Source organism: Brachyhypopomus gauderio, chromosome 1 (genome assembly GCF_052324685.1).
Source record: "Brachyhypopomus gauderio isolate BG-103 chromosome 1, BGAUD_0.2, whole genome shotgun sequence".
NCBI lineage: Eukaryota > Metazoa > Chordata > Actinopteri > Gymnotiformes > Hypopomidae > Brachyhypopomus > Brachyhypopomus gauderio.
In genome coordinates, this window is record NC_135211.1 from 27,281,106 (window position 1) to 27,298,083 (window position 16,978).

Below are 16,978 nucleotides of genomic sequence, written 5' to 3' on the forward strand. Positions count from 1 at the left end.
TTCAACTCACTCAATAACAACGTAGGATGAACATATGCTTGATATTGATTTGTTACCCTTTAAGCACGCGTATCAACATTGTACAGTAATCAGTATATCTTTTTTATTGGCATATACACAATGTACACTATTGAAATATACATGCATAAGGTGTATTGTCTTTGCACTCTGTGCCAATTATAGTCCAGCGTTTTCATTTCTCAATTTCAGCTATCCAAAAAGCCAAAATTCATGGCTGATGTGAGAGAATCTGAGAGTTTGGTGGCGAGTTTGTCTATGGAAAAAGCAGACAGATACAAGAAACAAACCTTCAGCTTCTGGATGTTTCCACCAACATTCAGATTCAGATTAATTGTTAGCAGTCATGTCAATTAACTAGTTCTTGGGAAACAACTTTATGTGTGTTATAAAGTCCACTTTGTGTGCTATACAGAAACGTATTAAATCATGAGTGGTACCTGCTCGTTTTTGCTGTTTCTTTCGCTTCTTGTTGGCAGCCAGAAGTGCATGGCCTTGTTGAAGTGGGTCAACTGTCAGGATATCGCGCAGATCCACTGGCTTTGGGGCTTGTATCTCCGCTTCACCGCCAGTTTTCGTTTTCGCTGCCTTGAGCTCTACAGTCATGGGTCCAAACTTAAACGAAGAGATACATATGAGGTTAACCTACAGCTTTCCCTATACCTTCAAATATGATATAAACATTTGTATTAAGAAACCTGTATGTGGTGATTACATAAACAATGCACCACCATACCTCAGAATCCTCTTCTGCATTCATAGCCTCTACCGTGTCTTGGGAGTCTGTCTCCTCACAGAACTCCTCCACTTCTAGTTCTGCTGGCTCCTCATGACCCCCGTGGGTCATTCCTGATGTAGCCATGCAGAATCCCATCACATCTGCAGAGTCGCATTCTAAAACCCAATGGGAAACAAACCTATAAATCTACGAAACTGAAACCTACTGGATGGATTCACAAGATGTTTCAAACCTTCACTTTGTGCATTATGATCACTTTATAAATACTGAAGATGTCATACCAGCTAATGTCTCCTGGTTGCCCTTTTCCAGTTCCTCCCAGTCCAACTCTTTGCCCATCTCGGCCACGATCTCGGCACTGACATGTGTTGGGAGTGTGTGTGTTTCTGGAGGGTGTGTGAAGTAGCTGATGCGCCCTCTGGAATCAAACAGAGGGAACCATTTCTACTGTGGCTTGGCCTTGATGATATTTATATCATTCATCAATTTAATGGAACCACTTCAGTTTTTCTATAAGTAAACCGAAGCTCTGGGAATCATTAGCTGCTTTGGTAGATAACTGGTTTCAATGTGATGTGTCTACCAAACCAAAAACACAACAAGAAGTAAATTGATGAATAAAATATGTTCAAGCAAAATCTCAGCTTATGGAGCAAGAGGCAACATGAACCACCGGGTGCCTAAACCCGAGCATAAAGGTCACCTTGGTCCTGCATCTATTGAAAGAGAACTTTGGATACAGAGGAGGCAGTCACAGGCATTGGCTTCTGGAGTAAAGAGTTTACTTGCATAATTTGACACAACTTCCTGAAAAGTCCAGGAGAGAACATCAGCGTACTGTAATGAAAGTCCTGATGCTGTACCCACCCTGTCCAGTCCATGAGCACGCTCTTGGCAGCCTTGTCGCTGTCGGGCAGTCCCCCTTTCCGGAGTTTTCCCTGACGACGGGCAAGCAGGGCCAGGAACTCAAGAGCAGTGTGGAAATCTGGAACACTGTAATGCTCCATGATCTATCAACAGCATAAATAATAAGACCTGACAGCAACCATCACTGCACTAACAATAATAATAATATTAAAAACATAAGATATATAAAAAAATCTAAGATATATTTCAGCTACCTGTTGTTTACTGCAGCGTCTTAGGATGGCCTCAACAGCAGGGACTGGGTCCACCAGCTGTTCAATCTTTACACAGTTTCGAAGGATCATAGCAGCATCGCTGGTTGATGTTGCCATGACAATACCAGGACAATCCAAAAGTTTGATGTGTTTGTCTAAATGAACCTCTTGTAGACACCTGAATACAACGATGGAATTAAACAAAACTACTAAATCTAGTAAAATACAACAGTAAGAACAGCCAGCAGGCAGGCCCTTACTTTGTTATGCCAGGGGTGGCTCCTACGTGGCACGCACGTGTCCGCTTTAGACTGTTGATCAAGCTGCTTTTTCCAACATTAGGGAATCCTAAAACAATTTAAGGTTACTAAAATCCCCTTACATAATAAAAATGAACATAAATCCTGCCACATATGTGCAAGCCACTAAAACTGCATGACCTGACCAGACTAGACAAACAGATTTAACACGTACGACACAGTATGGCACTCACCAACCACGCCGACAGTTATGGCAGTCTTGATGTCCTGGCTGCGGCAGTAGTTTCCCAGAAGCTTCATGAGGCAGTCTGCCCCCACACACGCACTGCTGCTCAATAGATCCTGAGTAGCTTGGACCACGGGCACATGGCTCCGTTTCTACATAAAGGAGATCCAAACAGCTGCTAGCACACAATACCGCTAAAAAGCCCTAAAGAACTCAACCTGGGACCCAGCCAGGATTGCAGGATGCAACTACACAGTCGTCTGTGACACTTCGAAGCCTCTGTGCTGTTTAATTCACAGGTTTAGTCATGCCTCCACAAGAGGGCACTCACCAAGTTCCTGCTCTGCTGCTGGGTGGAAGCCTTGAAGGCCACAGTGGGGAATTCATTACGAAGGTACTTAATCCACTTCTCCACAATGTTCTTGGACACCAAGTCTAGAAGAAGAAGAAGAAAAAAAGAGTTTTAATCCACACAATTCAACAACAACCCAAACTGCTGATGTCTCATGTATCCAATAGTAGAAGGTGTGTTTACAGTAAGTACAGGTTAATGGGTTACCTTTAACATACCTTTCTTCCCTCTAGCTACATCTTACCAATTTTGTTAAGCACAAGAACAATTTTCTTGTTAGTTCCACTCTGGACCACGGCCTGCTCAACCTGTGGACATCGACAGCCCATAGGGTCTCTGGCATCCAAAACCTCCAATATAACGTCTGCAGCTTCGATCACCTACACCGACAGATACGTGAGATATGAGTCATTCTCAAGTACAGCCAATAGCATTCTCGCAGTTAGGAACGTTCATTATAGCCGGACATTAAATGTAAATATTTCGCTTACACTTACCTTTTTGAACTCTCTGTAGTATGCCTTCCTTGAATTCTCGTTTTCAAAATTTACATGCTTCTCCAAATTTTGCATTTCCGTTTCCTGCAAATGAAAATATAATGTTTCAAACACCATTCATCACAGATTCCAGAGCTGCATCAGAAGTGATATGCTGTCTGAAAAAATGAGAGGTTGCCACCTTTAAAAAAACAAACCTCTACAATTTATGTCATGGATTTGCAATTGTTTAATTTAACTGTCAATAATTCTGATTTCACTCATAATTTTTGCCATAATGCCATTGGGGGTCATCAATGACTAAACCAAGGATGCTAGTTTCAAGAGCCCCAACAAGGTACACTGGACACATGGCAGTGTGTACACCAATCCTGGACACACGGCAGTGTATACACCAACCCTCTGTTCAAACTCTTTCTGTCGCCTCTGGATGTCTTTTTGGAAGCTGTCCAGACTCCTCCTCTTCATCAGCTCATTCTGTCGGGACACACGCTGCCGCTCCTGCTGTTCCTCGAGCTGTCACAGTTCACAACACAGGCTACAAGTTTTAGACACCATTCACGTTTCGGGCATATTTTACGTCACAACTAAAACTAAACGTTCAGTCCCGTTATGGGTATACGCTTGAGTAGAATGTGACAGAAAGCGTTATTTCATCCATATTCAGTGACGTTGTACCTTACCCTCTTTTGCCTGAGTTCAGCCTGTTTCTGGCTGTGTTCTTTAAAGGCGCGAACATTGGGTAACCCTGGGTCTTTCCTTCCTTCTTGAGTGTTTTTCTGTTGCCCATCTTTAACCTTTTTGGAGACATACAGATGTGAAGCACTATTCAGAACACTTACTTTAATCACGCTCCATTTTCGATTACCACAGTCACGAAGTAAGTGAACTTCGACTGATCTTAGTGTGCTTGTAAATTTCAACGTCTAATGTTGCAAAGCAAACCAATTCCCTAGCAGGTGAATGATGAATTAAACCCTACTGGTCTGTTTAGTCAGAGGCTAGCAGGATTAGCAATACAAGCTACGCACCTTCTTGCCACAAAAACCCAGACGTTTTGCTCGCTTTTGTTCTGTAACAGGGAAAACAATAAAATACCGGCGTTATATAATGTTTCTATTTTGAAATAAACTGATGCCAAATTACACCTGACAAACAAATATACTAATAATAATAACCTACTCACTTGCTTTGGACATATTCACACGTGTGTACCAACCAACAGTACTGTGAAAACGCCAACCATACAAGACCATCCAGAAAATTCCAACATAAAAGTCCGATTGCGTAACAAGCAAACTTGTTTATTTACAGTTTTTTACGACGGCTAACATGCGTTTTCCAATACTTGATATACATTTTCAAAACTCTAAACACAACAACACATTTACCTCATACAAATGGCCAAATAGTTAATATCCTGTTCAAAGGCGCATTTTCTTAACTAAATAGCTACCAACTCTGCATTTCACAACGCAAAGTTTCCTCTTTATACACCAACTTTGTTAAAACACAGCAAACCTTGTTCAGTAGCCAATCATTCTATCAAACACTAGCACATATTCTCTATTCGAGATGAACATAGTCAATCACTGCACAACCACTGTAAAAAAAACATTTGATGGCAATACTGAAACAGTAATACATGTAATATTCTACTTTCCCAGCAAACAACAGACATTTTACATCTGTTGTTTTCTTAGTCAGTTCATTTGTACTGTACTCCGCTTCGTTTGGACTTTTTTTTTCCAAATGTGTGCATTTTTGGCAACATACTGTCTACACAATGAGTGATATTTACTGTTAGGTACCATATGGAATGTAGATTAGAAAAAGGAGTCAGCAACAGTTTTGCAGTAAATGTTATATTTTACTGTATTAGGGTAAATTGTAGCCTAACTGTAAACATAATTAGCTATGATCCCAAATGCGTAAAAATACACATATACGAAAAAACCACACAAGGGGGAAAAACAGGATACAAAACTGAACAGTCTTGTTACGTGTAATGGTCTTCAGCAGTTGGCCACATGTTTTCATCCACATCACATCTGATGTTGGCCCTTGCCATGCACCTGGGGTAGAAAAGCTTAGGATGGATTATTCACTCCTGGCAGTCTTCAGCTGAAATGTCTCTGCAGCCGGGATCCATTGCATCCAGGAGGGACATCTGGTCATGGGGCCGATGATCATACACCTTTCACCTCCAGAAAAAAGTTCCTTAGTGGGGTTGAGGAAAGGCGAGTAGGGCGGGAGTGTTTCCTCCCACCTGTTCCCTTTCTGCTTCTGGAATCAGTTGTTGTAAGAGTTCATTCAAAAACGAAAGAAGGAGGTCACTGTTATAGGGACCAATCTGGCATTTGTGAAGGACTGAACTAGCACTTGACAATGCAGGACAAATTGTTATATTTGCTCCTCTCTGACCCGGTACATTACTGTACTTCATTTTATTTAATTGATCTATATGTGCAAAAAAGTGTATTGCAGTAATAGCTTTTCAGCTGCCTTTGTTTTTGCAGAACTTTGCATTTTATACAATATTTAAGGTTTTGAACCTTAGGTTTTCATTTTTGACATGCTGTGTGTAAGCATTTGTAAATAAGACAAAAATGATCCAGAATTTTGTTATTGGATAACCTTGTGTTATAGAAAATGTAGGCATTATAGAAACATGTAAGATGACTGCATTTTGTGCAAAACAACATGAATTGTACTAATTGTATAGCCACTGAAGCCTGATGTTGTGTTCACTGTGTTTAGAGTTTTAAAAATGTGACTACAGATTGGACAAATGCATGTTAGCAAACGCATGTTAACTGTAATATTCACGCACTATGCATTTCTATTCCGCACAAAAACACAAAAGCAAACAGACGTCTGCTTAGCAATGCACTGCCAAAGCCTGCTGGGAATTTTTCTTTATTCTGTGAGGTGGAATAAAAGACAATTTATTATATATAAAGACCAAGGATTTATTACTCCTTGGTGGAGTTTTATTTTTTGTGATTGAGGTTTGCCTTTGTTGTGGCACTTTGAGATTTTATAAAATTAAAAGTGCGTTACAAATAAAATCTATTATTATTTTTATTATTTGCAGCAACTAAAAATTACACATAGGTGGCATTTCATGCCAGCCTACCTTCATAAAGATGAACTTAATGAATCTACTTAAGACCAGACTGAATTGACACAGGACTCATTTCAGCAGCATCAGTGCTATTAGTTTCTACAAATCTCCTCGTAAACTCCGAATCTTACAGTGACTCTACACTGCACGCGTGCACAAGACAATGCGCTTTAGGAGAAAGCGAGGTACTAGGGCAGGTCTCCAGGTCAATTCCCGACGTCTGTGGAAACAAACCTGTGCTGCAGATCTCCGGGAATGTATTCCAGCTACCAGGGGGGTATTCCAGAAAGCGGGGTTAACAAACTCTAAACTTAACCCTGAACTCTGAGTTGTCTTACCCCGATCTGACATACTCAGAGTTTTCGGTTCCAAAACGGCGGATCGGAGTTAAAGTAATCAGGGTCGCTCAACTCTGAGTAGGTTGACCCAGACAGAAGCGCGTTCACGCGTAACTATAAAAGGCATTCTTAATGGAACGCAGATAAATAGGATTTATCATGGACTTAAACGCGAAAATCAGCCGAGCATCGTATTTCACACCACTGTAGCTTGAAGTATTAATGACTGCGTATGCAGAATATTTAGATATTATTAAACGTAAATGTAATACTGCGGTAGCTGCTAGAGAAAGGCAGTCAGCATGTCAAAAAATTGCCAACAGAGTTAATGCGTGAGTGAAAATGATATTTTTATATTTAGCAGAAGGGTGCGATTATATTATTATTTTCTCCACCTTTATAATACTGTATTGAGTTTTTAAATATTTTTTAATTGAACACTTACTGATTCCAGGTCTAATCTGAGTGGTGTGAAACACACATGGCATCAGATAAAAATGAAGTATAAGAATATAGTACAAAGTGGTATGGCAGTACATAACTATATCTTATTCTTAAAATATATTCTAAAATATATTTATTTACAAGAAAAATGAAATAATGAAACATAACAGTGAATTTGACTGTAATGTATATTAAAAGGTTACAGGGTGGATGGTGGGGTGGGGTGGGTGGTGGTGCATGATTTAATGTGGAAAGCAGTGATTGCAGATGGAGTCTCTGACAACTCCACCATCTCTGTTGTCACCCACATGCATGTAAGGTTCCTCATCTGTGGGCATGTCAAAGATGGTAGGCTGTCGCTCTTCCTGGATAGTTGCAATGTTGTGTAATACCACATATGCCATTATTATGTGGCACACCCTATCAGGGGTAACTCTGAGCCCCTTCAGGCACTGGAACCTGGCCTTGAGGATTCCTAGGATCATTTAAATTCTTGCTCTGGTTTTGCTGTGGGCCTGATTGTAGCGGGACTGTGGTCCAGGTGCAGGATCTGAATAGGGAGTCATAAGGTAGGCCTATAGGACAGGCAGGGATACCCTCTGTCTCCATGAAGGAGGCCGTCATAGTGTCCTATAATCACACTAGGGTTTGCAATGATTTAACTATTACACTGCATTACACCGATTTAACTATTACACTGCACTACCTCAGGCCTACTCTATTCAGATTTGTTGTACAGTGTGGAATCATACACGGATCCTGGCCATCTGGCTTCAACATTTGTGATGAGGTGAGAAGCATCACATATGATCTTGATGGGGAGAACGGTCAGTTCAATTCAATTCAACTTTATTATCATTATGCTGAAACAGGGTTGTACAGCACAATGAAACACTTTTAGGCTAGGCCTCAGTGCAATTACATACTACAAAATATCACAGCAGCAATTACATACAACATAGTGCAGGACAACATAGTGCAAGACGGTCATGGTGCAAGCCAGGCAATAGACATTAAATAAGCAAGGTAAAAAAATGTAAAATAGATAACAGTATAAGGTATGAAATATAAAAATATAAGTACAGTATGTACAGTGTGTGTGAGGTAGGTAAATGGGACAGGGATAAAGTGCATGGTGCATGGTGCCAAAGGGCTGGTGGACTGGTCTCTGGACTGGTGGCAAATCTGAGATATAGTCAGGGGGAGGTAAGTCTATATATGTCCAGTTTGAGGGAAAGTGGCTGGTGGCAATAGCTACGTTAGTTTTGTTACCATTAAAGATAAGTACATTATTCATTAAGGATTATAAAGGTTAGTACCTGTACATTAATGCTATGGATGGATTTTCTGTTTATGTAATCGCCTTTATGTTCTAATGGTGCTGGAATAGGTAGCATATGTAGGTTCCATCAATGCAGCCAATCACTCTAGGAAATCCTTAAAATGTAAATGGAATGAAGTTTGTTATATAGCCTACTGCTTCTCCTTTGCTTAATTTCTTTATTGTCCGTGTGAATTAAAGACAAACCTACGATGCTGTGGAATTCCTCTTTGATGTCCATAACTGGCTTAAGCCCAGGAAACACCACAAAACTGGGCACTAGTCATTTTGATGCCAGACATAGTTTTTGGACAGACCGACATACAGTAGCTTTGCTGACAGATCCCGCATCTCCTACACTATAAAAAAAAAATTCCACTAGCAAAAAAGACGTATAACAATCTGGAGAGAATTTAGGGCTGATCCGCGATGTGTAATATTTGAAATGTGACGCTTAATAATTTTATTGACGTAAGTATTGGATTGTGCTGAAAAACGATAACGTTCATTAAAAAAATAATCCGAAAATGATAGGCCTATGTCTATTCGGGGTTTTATAAGGCGTTCCCGACGAAGAACTCAGCGAATAAACTGAGTTTCAATATCCACATGATCCTAGAGGAAAGGACACGTCATGATGACGTGTTTGTAACTCTGGGTCAGGTCCAAGTTAACCTGCCAGCGAGCAGGTTAGCTTCAGAGCATAAGTTGCTACAGTAACTGACCCCGGTTCTCTTTAAGCTCGGTTTCTGGAACGGAAAATCTCGAGTTTCCGTGAACTCTGAGTTAACTTACCCGGGTTTTCTCGCTTAACCCGCTTTGTGGAACACCCCCCAGAAGTGGTCTTGATCGTCGAAAACAGCGCATGCCGCTCTCCAATAAATATCTCAACTAATGGGGACTCAGCGGTTTCATTGAAAATGTGTCTGATAAATGCTCGCTCTGTGGCTAACAAGGCTCACGTGTTAAACGATTTGTTCTTAAATGAGAATTTGGATTTTTTATTCTTAACTAAAACGTGGCAGCGGAACTTGGAATTTATTCACTTAAACCAGTGGTTCTCAAACTGTGGTACGCGTACCACTGGTGGTACGCAGAGCACCCCGCGGTGGTACGCCAGATGAACTCGGAAAATAAAAGATGCTTTTTTTTTTTTTTTACACAACACATTTTTTTTATTAAAACAGAATTATGACAAGTCCTGAAATTCAGAAACTAAAAGGGATTACTCGTATTATGTGCGGAGAAAATGTCGCTAAACAGTTCGACCTGGTGCATCTTTCAAACGACACGGTCACTCGCAGAATTAGCCAACTTGCTCGTTTACGTGCGATATGAGTATGAGGGCATGTCGCACGAAGACTTTTTGTGCTGTAAACCAACCACTACCAACACGAACTACAGGAGAACTACATTATAACATATGTGTGTAATGAGCAGGGTTGCCAAATGCGTGAGACACACGCATTTGACCGTCTTCACACACCACACATCCGATTTCTCACGTCGACAAAAAAAATCTAGTTTATTTACCTCTGATCCACATCTATGATTCAATGAGTTACTAGTTCGCTCTGGCGCCAACCATCGTGATATAATACTTAATTCGTGTCCATTTTACATCCTCCCGGTAACAATTTACATTCGCCCCCGTCAACAACTTAAACTTGCCAAACAGCTTTTCCTTTTTTTTTGGGGGGGGAGGGGGGGGTAGTAGGTGGTACGTGGAGGTTTTTCGTTTGACAGTTGGTGGTACTTTGTCAAAAAAGTTTGAGAACCACTGACTTAAACGAATTATGTCCTACAGACTGTTCGTTTATTGGGACTCCACGTAGTGGAGGACTTGCGGTGGTCGGGAGGAATCGACATTCTTCTCAATTAGTAAACAAAGATCATTTTGCCACTTTTGAACTGCAAGTGACCAAAGTCGGTAGGCTTAAGCCATTTTATTGTTTTTTAATTTCTTGACCACCAGGTTCAGTTGACCAGTTTTTGTCAGAATTTTCGGACCTTCTGACCTCGATCATTAAGCTGGACAAAGTGTTATTATTTGGGGACTTTAATTTGCATATTGATGACGACTCCGATTGTTTGGTCACAGAATTTCTTAATATTACGCAATATTTTAATTTGTAAGCAGCTACTCATATAGGTGGTCATACTTTAGATCTTGTCTTCTCACTAGGGCTAGAAATTGATCACATCAATTGTGAAGACCTTTTAATCAGTTTTCATAAATGTATTTTTTTTATCTTTAATGTTGCCCCCCTGCATCATGGAAATAAGTTGCAGTCTCGCTTCATAACCCCAAAATCAGTAGGTTGGTTTTCAGCCCAATTTTCATGTGTTTTTATTCGGAGCTGTAATGATGTTGAGTTTTTAACGCCTGCATATAACAAGCAGTGCTCTTTCATATTAGATGAAGTGGCACCATTAAAAGCTAGGTCCACAACTTGCAACAAGGCTGCTCCGTGGATAACCGATGAGGTTCGCGTCTGAGAGACTGAAATCTACTAAGTTAGAAGTGCATCGCTTATATCTTAGGGCGTACTCACACTAGGCACGGTTTGCTGGTTCCGTGCTGGGGCCCGGTTATCCCCCCTCCCCACTCCCCCTCTGGCCTGCACTCACACTGGCTTCATCAAGCCGGCCCGAGCACGCTTACGTCATCACAACGCCACTTTATTTGGAAAAAAAGCGCGCTCGCACAACACTATGGAGTTAACGATTCTCTTTTTATTGTATTTTTGGAGTCGTTTTGGGAGTGCAGAAACACGGTGCAAGCACAGATTTATCGATAATTTAACACAACGATTGTCTGCTAATCGCTTTGCCGCTATGACTGTTTAATGTGAGCGTCGCATCACTGACGTCATGTTTGAGTTCCAGCGAAATGAACCAATCAGAAGAGGCACCAAGCGGGCCCGGGCACGGATAGCGCTCACACTAGAAGCGAACCGTGCCCGAGTCCAAGCGAATCGTGCCCTGGCCCACCTCTTCAAGCGGGCCCGAGCACGGTTAACTGATCCGGGCCCAGGCACGGTTGGAGCGCTCACACTAGCCAAACGAACCGTGCTTAGGCAGGGAACAGTGCCCGGGCCCGGATCACAGAGCCTAGTGTGAATACGCCCTTAAAGACTTACGTTTTTCATTTAATGCGTTAGTAAAAGATGCTAGGTCTGCCTATTTTGCTAATTTAATTTCATCATCAAAGATAAATCCCAGGGTTTTATTTGACTCTATAAATAACATTGTTTCTCCACCTCCTGCAATGTTGCCATGTTTTTCTGTTAGTGATTGTAATAGGTTTCTTTCTTTCTTTGTTGATAAGGTTATGACCATTTGGTCTAATATCCAGCTTGTGACTTGCCCGCTGAAGCGTACTTTACCACCTAGTATTTCTATTTTGGATTTATTCCAGTCCATCACCATAGAGGAGATGTTAAAGGTGACTAGGCAACTTAAACCAGCCACAAGTTCTTTGGATGTAATACCATGTTATTTACTTTTAAAGATTTTACCAAATATTGGCCCTGCTTTATTAGTTATTATAAATTCGTCTACAGGCTGTATTCCAGCATATTTTAAACAACTGTTTTGTAATATGTCGTATGTGAAGTGTATTCAACAGTTGTCAAACAGGAGCCATCCAACGGTTTGCAGTTCATTTTATTCGCACGTCCATTTTCGTTACAAGCACTTCCTGTGTATCTCCTAATATGCTCCTGTTTCAACAGGTACCATTTGTTCTCACTACATCTGCCCCCTTTAGTTCACTGTCAGACCTTCCAAAAGAACTTTTACATTTGCAGTATTTCAAATAAACTTTAGTTCACTGTCAGACCTTCAAACAGAACTTCTTTTACGTTTACCGTATTTCTAAATAAACTTCAACAGTAAACAAACTTGAGCACTGAACATTCAAGTAACCCTCATTACTTTTCATTTCTGCTTTTTTTTTTTAAACAAACCTCAAACCTATCTGTCCTTCTCTAGGGGTCGACTACCCGGGTCCCCAAGCTGTGCAGGGTATATTCTGCCCTGTGAAGCAACACCACAGCTTCCTGTCTGGTCTACAATTTCAGTCTTTGTGGTGGTCTTATGGTCCGGCCCAATCTAGTCTCTCTGGGAGTCTCTGGAATAACCCTGATGTGTGATCTGTTTCTCCGTAGACTTCCTGAGGGCAGGTCTATGTTGTAAGACCTGGGTGTCTGAGCTGGACCACTGACAGTCCCTGTTTCTTTTGTGTCTCTTATCCAGACCCTTTGTCCTGGCCTGAGCTGTTGTCTTGTCTTCGTGTTGTGTCTTTTGTTGAACCAGAAGGCCTGTTGTTCTTTTAAGTCCTGGTCCTTCTTTTGGAATGCATGGAGATCTGGCCATCTAGGTCGAAGTTTCTCTTCACTGACAGGCAGGGGTGTCCTGATATTGCGGCCCATCAATAGCTGTGCCAGGGATGAGCCGTGTGACAAAGGAGTGGCCCTGTATGCCATGAGAGCCTTATGCGGATCTTCCCCCTTTTTCAGGAGAGATTTCACAGTCCTCACTGCCCTCTCAGCCTCGCCGTTACTTTGAGGGTAGCGGGGGCTGCTGGTCGTATGTGCGAAGTCATACTCCCTGGCGAAGGCTGCAAACTCTGCTGCTGAAAACTGGGGGCCATTGTCCGTGATTACGGATTCTGGGACCCCATGACGAGCAAAAATAGACTTGAATTTTCCGATCACGTGAGCTGCTGTGGTGGAGGTAAGATTCTCAACTTCAATATAACGTGAATAGTAGTCAATAACCACAAGGTACATGACATTGTTACATTGGAAAAGATCTGCTGCCACATGCTGCGATGGCCTCTCCGGCAATGGAGTTGTCAGCAGTGGCTCTGGTGCCTGGTGAACCTCACGTGCACAGTTTTCTATTTTATTTTTAATCTGTTTGGTCAGACCTGGCCACCATATGGATTGCTGCGCCCTAGCAACACATGCCTTGGTGGCCCTCATGTATTTTGTTGAGTATTTCCTCCTGCATCGTGACCGGGATAACGAGTCTGTCACCTTTCATCAGGAGTCTGTCAACAACCAGCAGGTCCTGATGATACTGCCAGTACGACTGCACTTGTGGTGGAAGCACCCGTCTGCTCCGAGGCCATCCTGTCTCCACCATGTGTTTCAGTCTTTTGCAGACCTCATCTGCATCCTGTGCAGTCCTGATCTGCACTAGCCTCTGGTCTGATGCTGGCAATTGTTCCACTATTAAGTTGAGACACATACGCGCCTCATCCTCTAATTGCTTGTCCTCAGGTGTAGGTGATGCCTGAATAGGTGCCCTAGACAGTGCATCTGCTGTGATCAATTTCTTTCCAGGCACATGTTCAATCTTGTATGTGAAGCGAAGCGGTCGTAGTCTGAACCTCAGAATGCGAGGTGGCAAATCATCTAGTGCTCTACTGCCTAGCAGGGAGATGAGAGGCGTGTGGTCCATCTGTATCAAAAAGTCCATCCCTATCAGGTATGTCTGAAAACGCTCACACGCCCAAGTCAGCGCGAGCGCTTCCTTCTCAATCTGAGCGTATCTACGCTGTGTCCGTTATGCTGCGTGATATGAAGGCGACTGGCCTCCACTCTCTAGATGGTTGTTTCTGAGACAACACTCCTCCCAGGCCAAAGGAGGAAGCGTCAGCTGCAACTATCGTCTCTCTATGCAGGCAGTACTGTGCCAATACTGTCGGTGAACTCAGCTCTTTGCGTAGCTCATCGAACGCTCTTTGCTGTGCGCTTCCCCAAACCCAGTCGGTATCTGATTTGAGCAGGTCTCGTAGGGGTTGTAGTTGACCATCCCCACAAATCTTTTTACATCCGCTGCATCTTGCGGTGTGGGCATCTCCACGATCGCCTTAATTTTGCTTGGGTCTGCTTCAATGCCTCTTGCACTGACTATGTGGCCAAGGAACATTACTTTATCCACTGAGAAATGACACTGGTCATTATTGAGCGTCAGGCCCTTTTCCTGGAGCCGCCTCAACACTTTATGCAGCCTGTCGTCATGTTGCTCACGTGTCGATCCATAAATGAGAATGTCATCAGCATGACACACTGTCCCTTCTAGCCCTGTCAGCATCTGCGTGAGCCTCTTTTGAAAATGCTCCGGTGCTGACGAAATCCCAAATGGCAGTCTCTTATAGTAGTATCGCCCAAAAGGTGTGATAAATGTGGTCAATGGGACTGATTTTGGATGCAGGGGGATCTGCCAAAATCCGGCTGTGGCATCCAACTTTGTAAAGATGGTAGCTCCTGCAAGCTTGGCCAGGGTTTCATCAACGGTGAAAGTGTTTTTTCTGTATTATACTGTATTGTAATCTGTCCTCCCCTTCTTACTCTCTTCTTTTTAAACTGTAATTTCGAATTTGTTTTTTCCTTTTTGTAAATTTATTACTGCCTTTTTACATCATGGCCCGGGGACTACAGATGAAAACTAGCCTTTTGGCTAATTCTGGCTTTTTTAACCATGTATAATCATGTGTTTTATGAAAATGCATTGTCCCCTTTTAAATAAATAAATAAATAAAATAAATAAACGGCCGGTAGGATATGTCTCTCTCTGCAGATAAACTCATTCAGACGGGTCATGTCAGAACAGATCCTGATCTTTCCTTTGGGCTTTGGTGCCACCACCATGCCTGCACACCATTCCGTGGCCTCTTCAATGGGCATTATTACACCCATCTTCTCCATTCGTTGGAGTTCCTCTTTTACCTTGTCATGCAGTGGTAGAGGTACACGCCGTTGCAGTGATAATGCATAGGGCTTGGCGTCTGCCTCCAGCTTTATTCTGTAATCCCCTTTTAGACAGCCTAGTCCCATGAAGACTTTGGGGTATTGTTTCTTCATGTCTAGCTCTAGCTCTCTTACTGTGTCAACTAGATGCAGTAGCTTCAGGTCTGAGATTGCAGGCAGACCCAGTAGAGGAGTAGCTAACTTTTGTACTACATACACTGTTTGTGTTGTTGTCCTGTCCTTATATTTCATTACTCCATCGAACTGACCTTTCACCTTTAGTGGTTCATTGCTGGGCCCGCACAATGGTATTGATGCTCTGGTGAGTGGACCAAGGCATTCTTCTGAGTAGGTGGTACCTGGGATGACTGTCGCGTCAGCTCCTGTATCCAGCTTGAAGGTAATATCCAGACCATTCACTTTCAGTGTCTTCTTCCATGATTCAGTTTTATTTCCTCTGGACAGCGCTCCCAGGAAAAGTGTCCTCTTCCTCCGCCTCATGTATTGCACCTACTCTTCCTGATCTACAAACAGCAGCAAAATGTCCTCTCTTATGACATATTCTGCATTCTGCCTCCCGTGCAGCACAGTTATTCAGGGAGTGTGCTGGACATTTTCCACATTGTCCACAGTTCTTCTGTCCTTTTTGGAACTCTTTTTGCCCCCTTTTTTTTTTGAAATTCTTTATTTTTGTTTTAAGGCAGCAAAAACAGAAAATTGCAGATGCAAAACAGTAATATTTGTCCATTTGCTGTCCTTTTTTTTGTTTACAGATTATATATATTTTGAACAGTTAGGGAGAGAGAGAAAGAGGAAAAAAAAACTGCATAACAAAATACACAATTATCCACATTACCTAGGACCTGAGTGTAGAGGACAAATGAGATAAAGAAAAAAGGGAAAAAAAAAAACATAGTAAACGAAAAACAAAGCCCAAGTGATCCTTAATTCAATACTTCTGCAAAGTCTGGCTTTAAGGGCTTTATGTATCCGACCCATTTAACCCACAGATTAATAAATTTACTTTTCTTAAGGCGAATAGCAAAAGTAATTGCTTCCATTATATAAATCTCATTAACAATGTCTATCCAGGCTGAGACTGTGGGAGGCTCGGGAAGCGTCCAGCATCTTGTAATTGCTTTTTTACAAGCAGATGTAAAGATGGCAAATAGATACTTATCTGCAGATCTGGGCAGAAAATCGCAATTCCCCATAAATAAGTGAAAAAATTCTAATGGTATTTTACTATTGAGTATAATGGTTAGAATTCTGTGAATCTCCGCCCAAAATGGTTTTATTTTCGGACATTCCCAAAATACATGCCAGTAATCGGCTTCGCGAGAGCCACACAGCCTCCAACACTCAGCACCTACTGGGTCAAAATGTGCTTTCTGCTTTGGTGTTATAAAAAAGCGAATAAGGCATTTCCAATTAAACTCACGCTATATATGAGAGTTTGTACATTTCCATTGAAACTCACACACATCCAACCACTCTTCTGTAGATATTGTCATATTACATTCCCTTTCCCATTTTACTTTAATGTAGTCTGTGGAGTGGGTATTTTTCGCCAAGAGACCTTTGTAAATCTTGGAAATAGCCCCTTTAACCGAGGTATTTACATATACACTCAAAATTTGTTTTAATATGGGATCCTTAAGGTCTGTTTTAGGTTTAATATTATGTTCAAAATAGTTGCGTACTTGCAGATACCTGAAAAAGTCTGAGTTTTCGAGCTGGTATTCCTTTTTCAAATCTTCAAATTCCCTAA

The 16,978-nt window shown here is 41.8% G+C and overlaps 1 protein-coding gene across 1 annotated transcript; it reads right to left on the minus strand.

The window, feature by feature from the left end:
• Nucleotides 1–79: 79 nt before the first annotated feature.
• gnl3l (G protein nucleolar 3 like) lies at nt 80–4,490 on the minus strand. The gene is made up of 15 exons (XM_077007075.1): nt 4,400–4,490; nt 4,245–4,285; nt 3,897–4,010; nt 3,613–3,729; nt 3,214–3,297; nt 2,961–3,096; nt 2,696–2,799; nt 2,372–2,516; nt 2,139–2,226; nt 1,879–2,056; nt 1,625–1,767; nt 1,039–1,175; nt 755–912; nt 459–633; nt 80–274 (listed from the first exon to the last, which is right to left on the minus strand). Exons 1-15 carry the CDS (start codon nt 4,467–4,469, stop codon nt 207–209), a joined length of 1,758 nt encoding a protein of 585 aa, XP_076863190.1. The 5' UTR covers nt 4,470–4,490; the 3' UTR covers nt 80–206.
• Nucleotides 4,491–16,978: the final 12,488 nt, after the last annotated feature.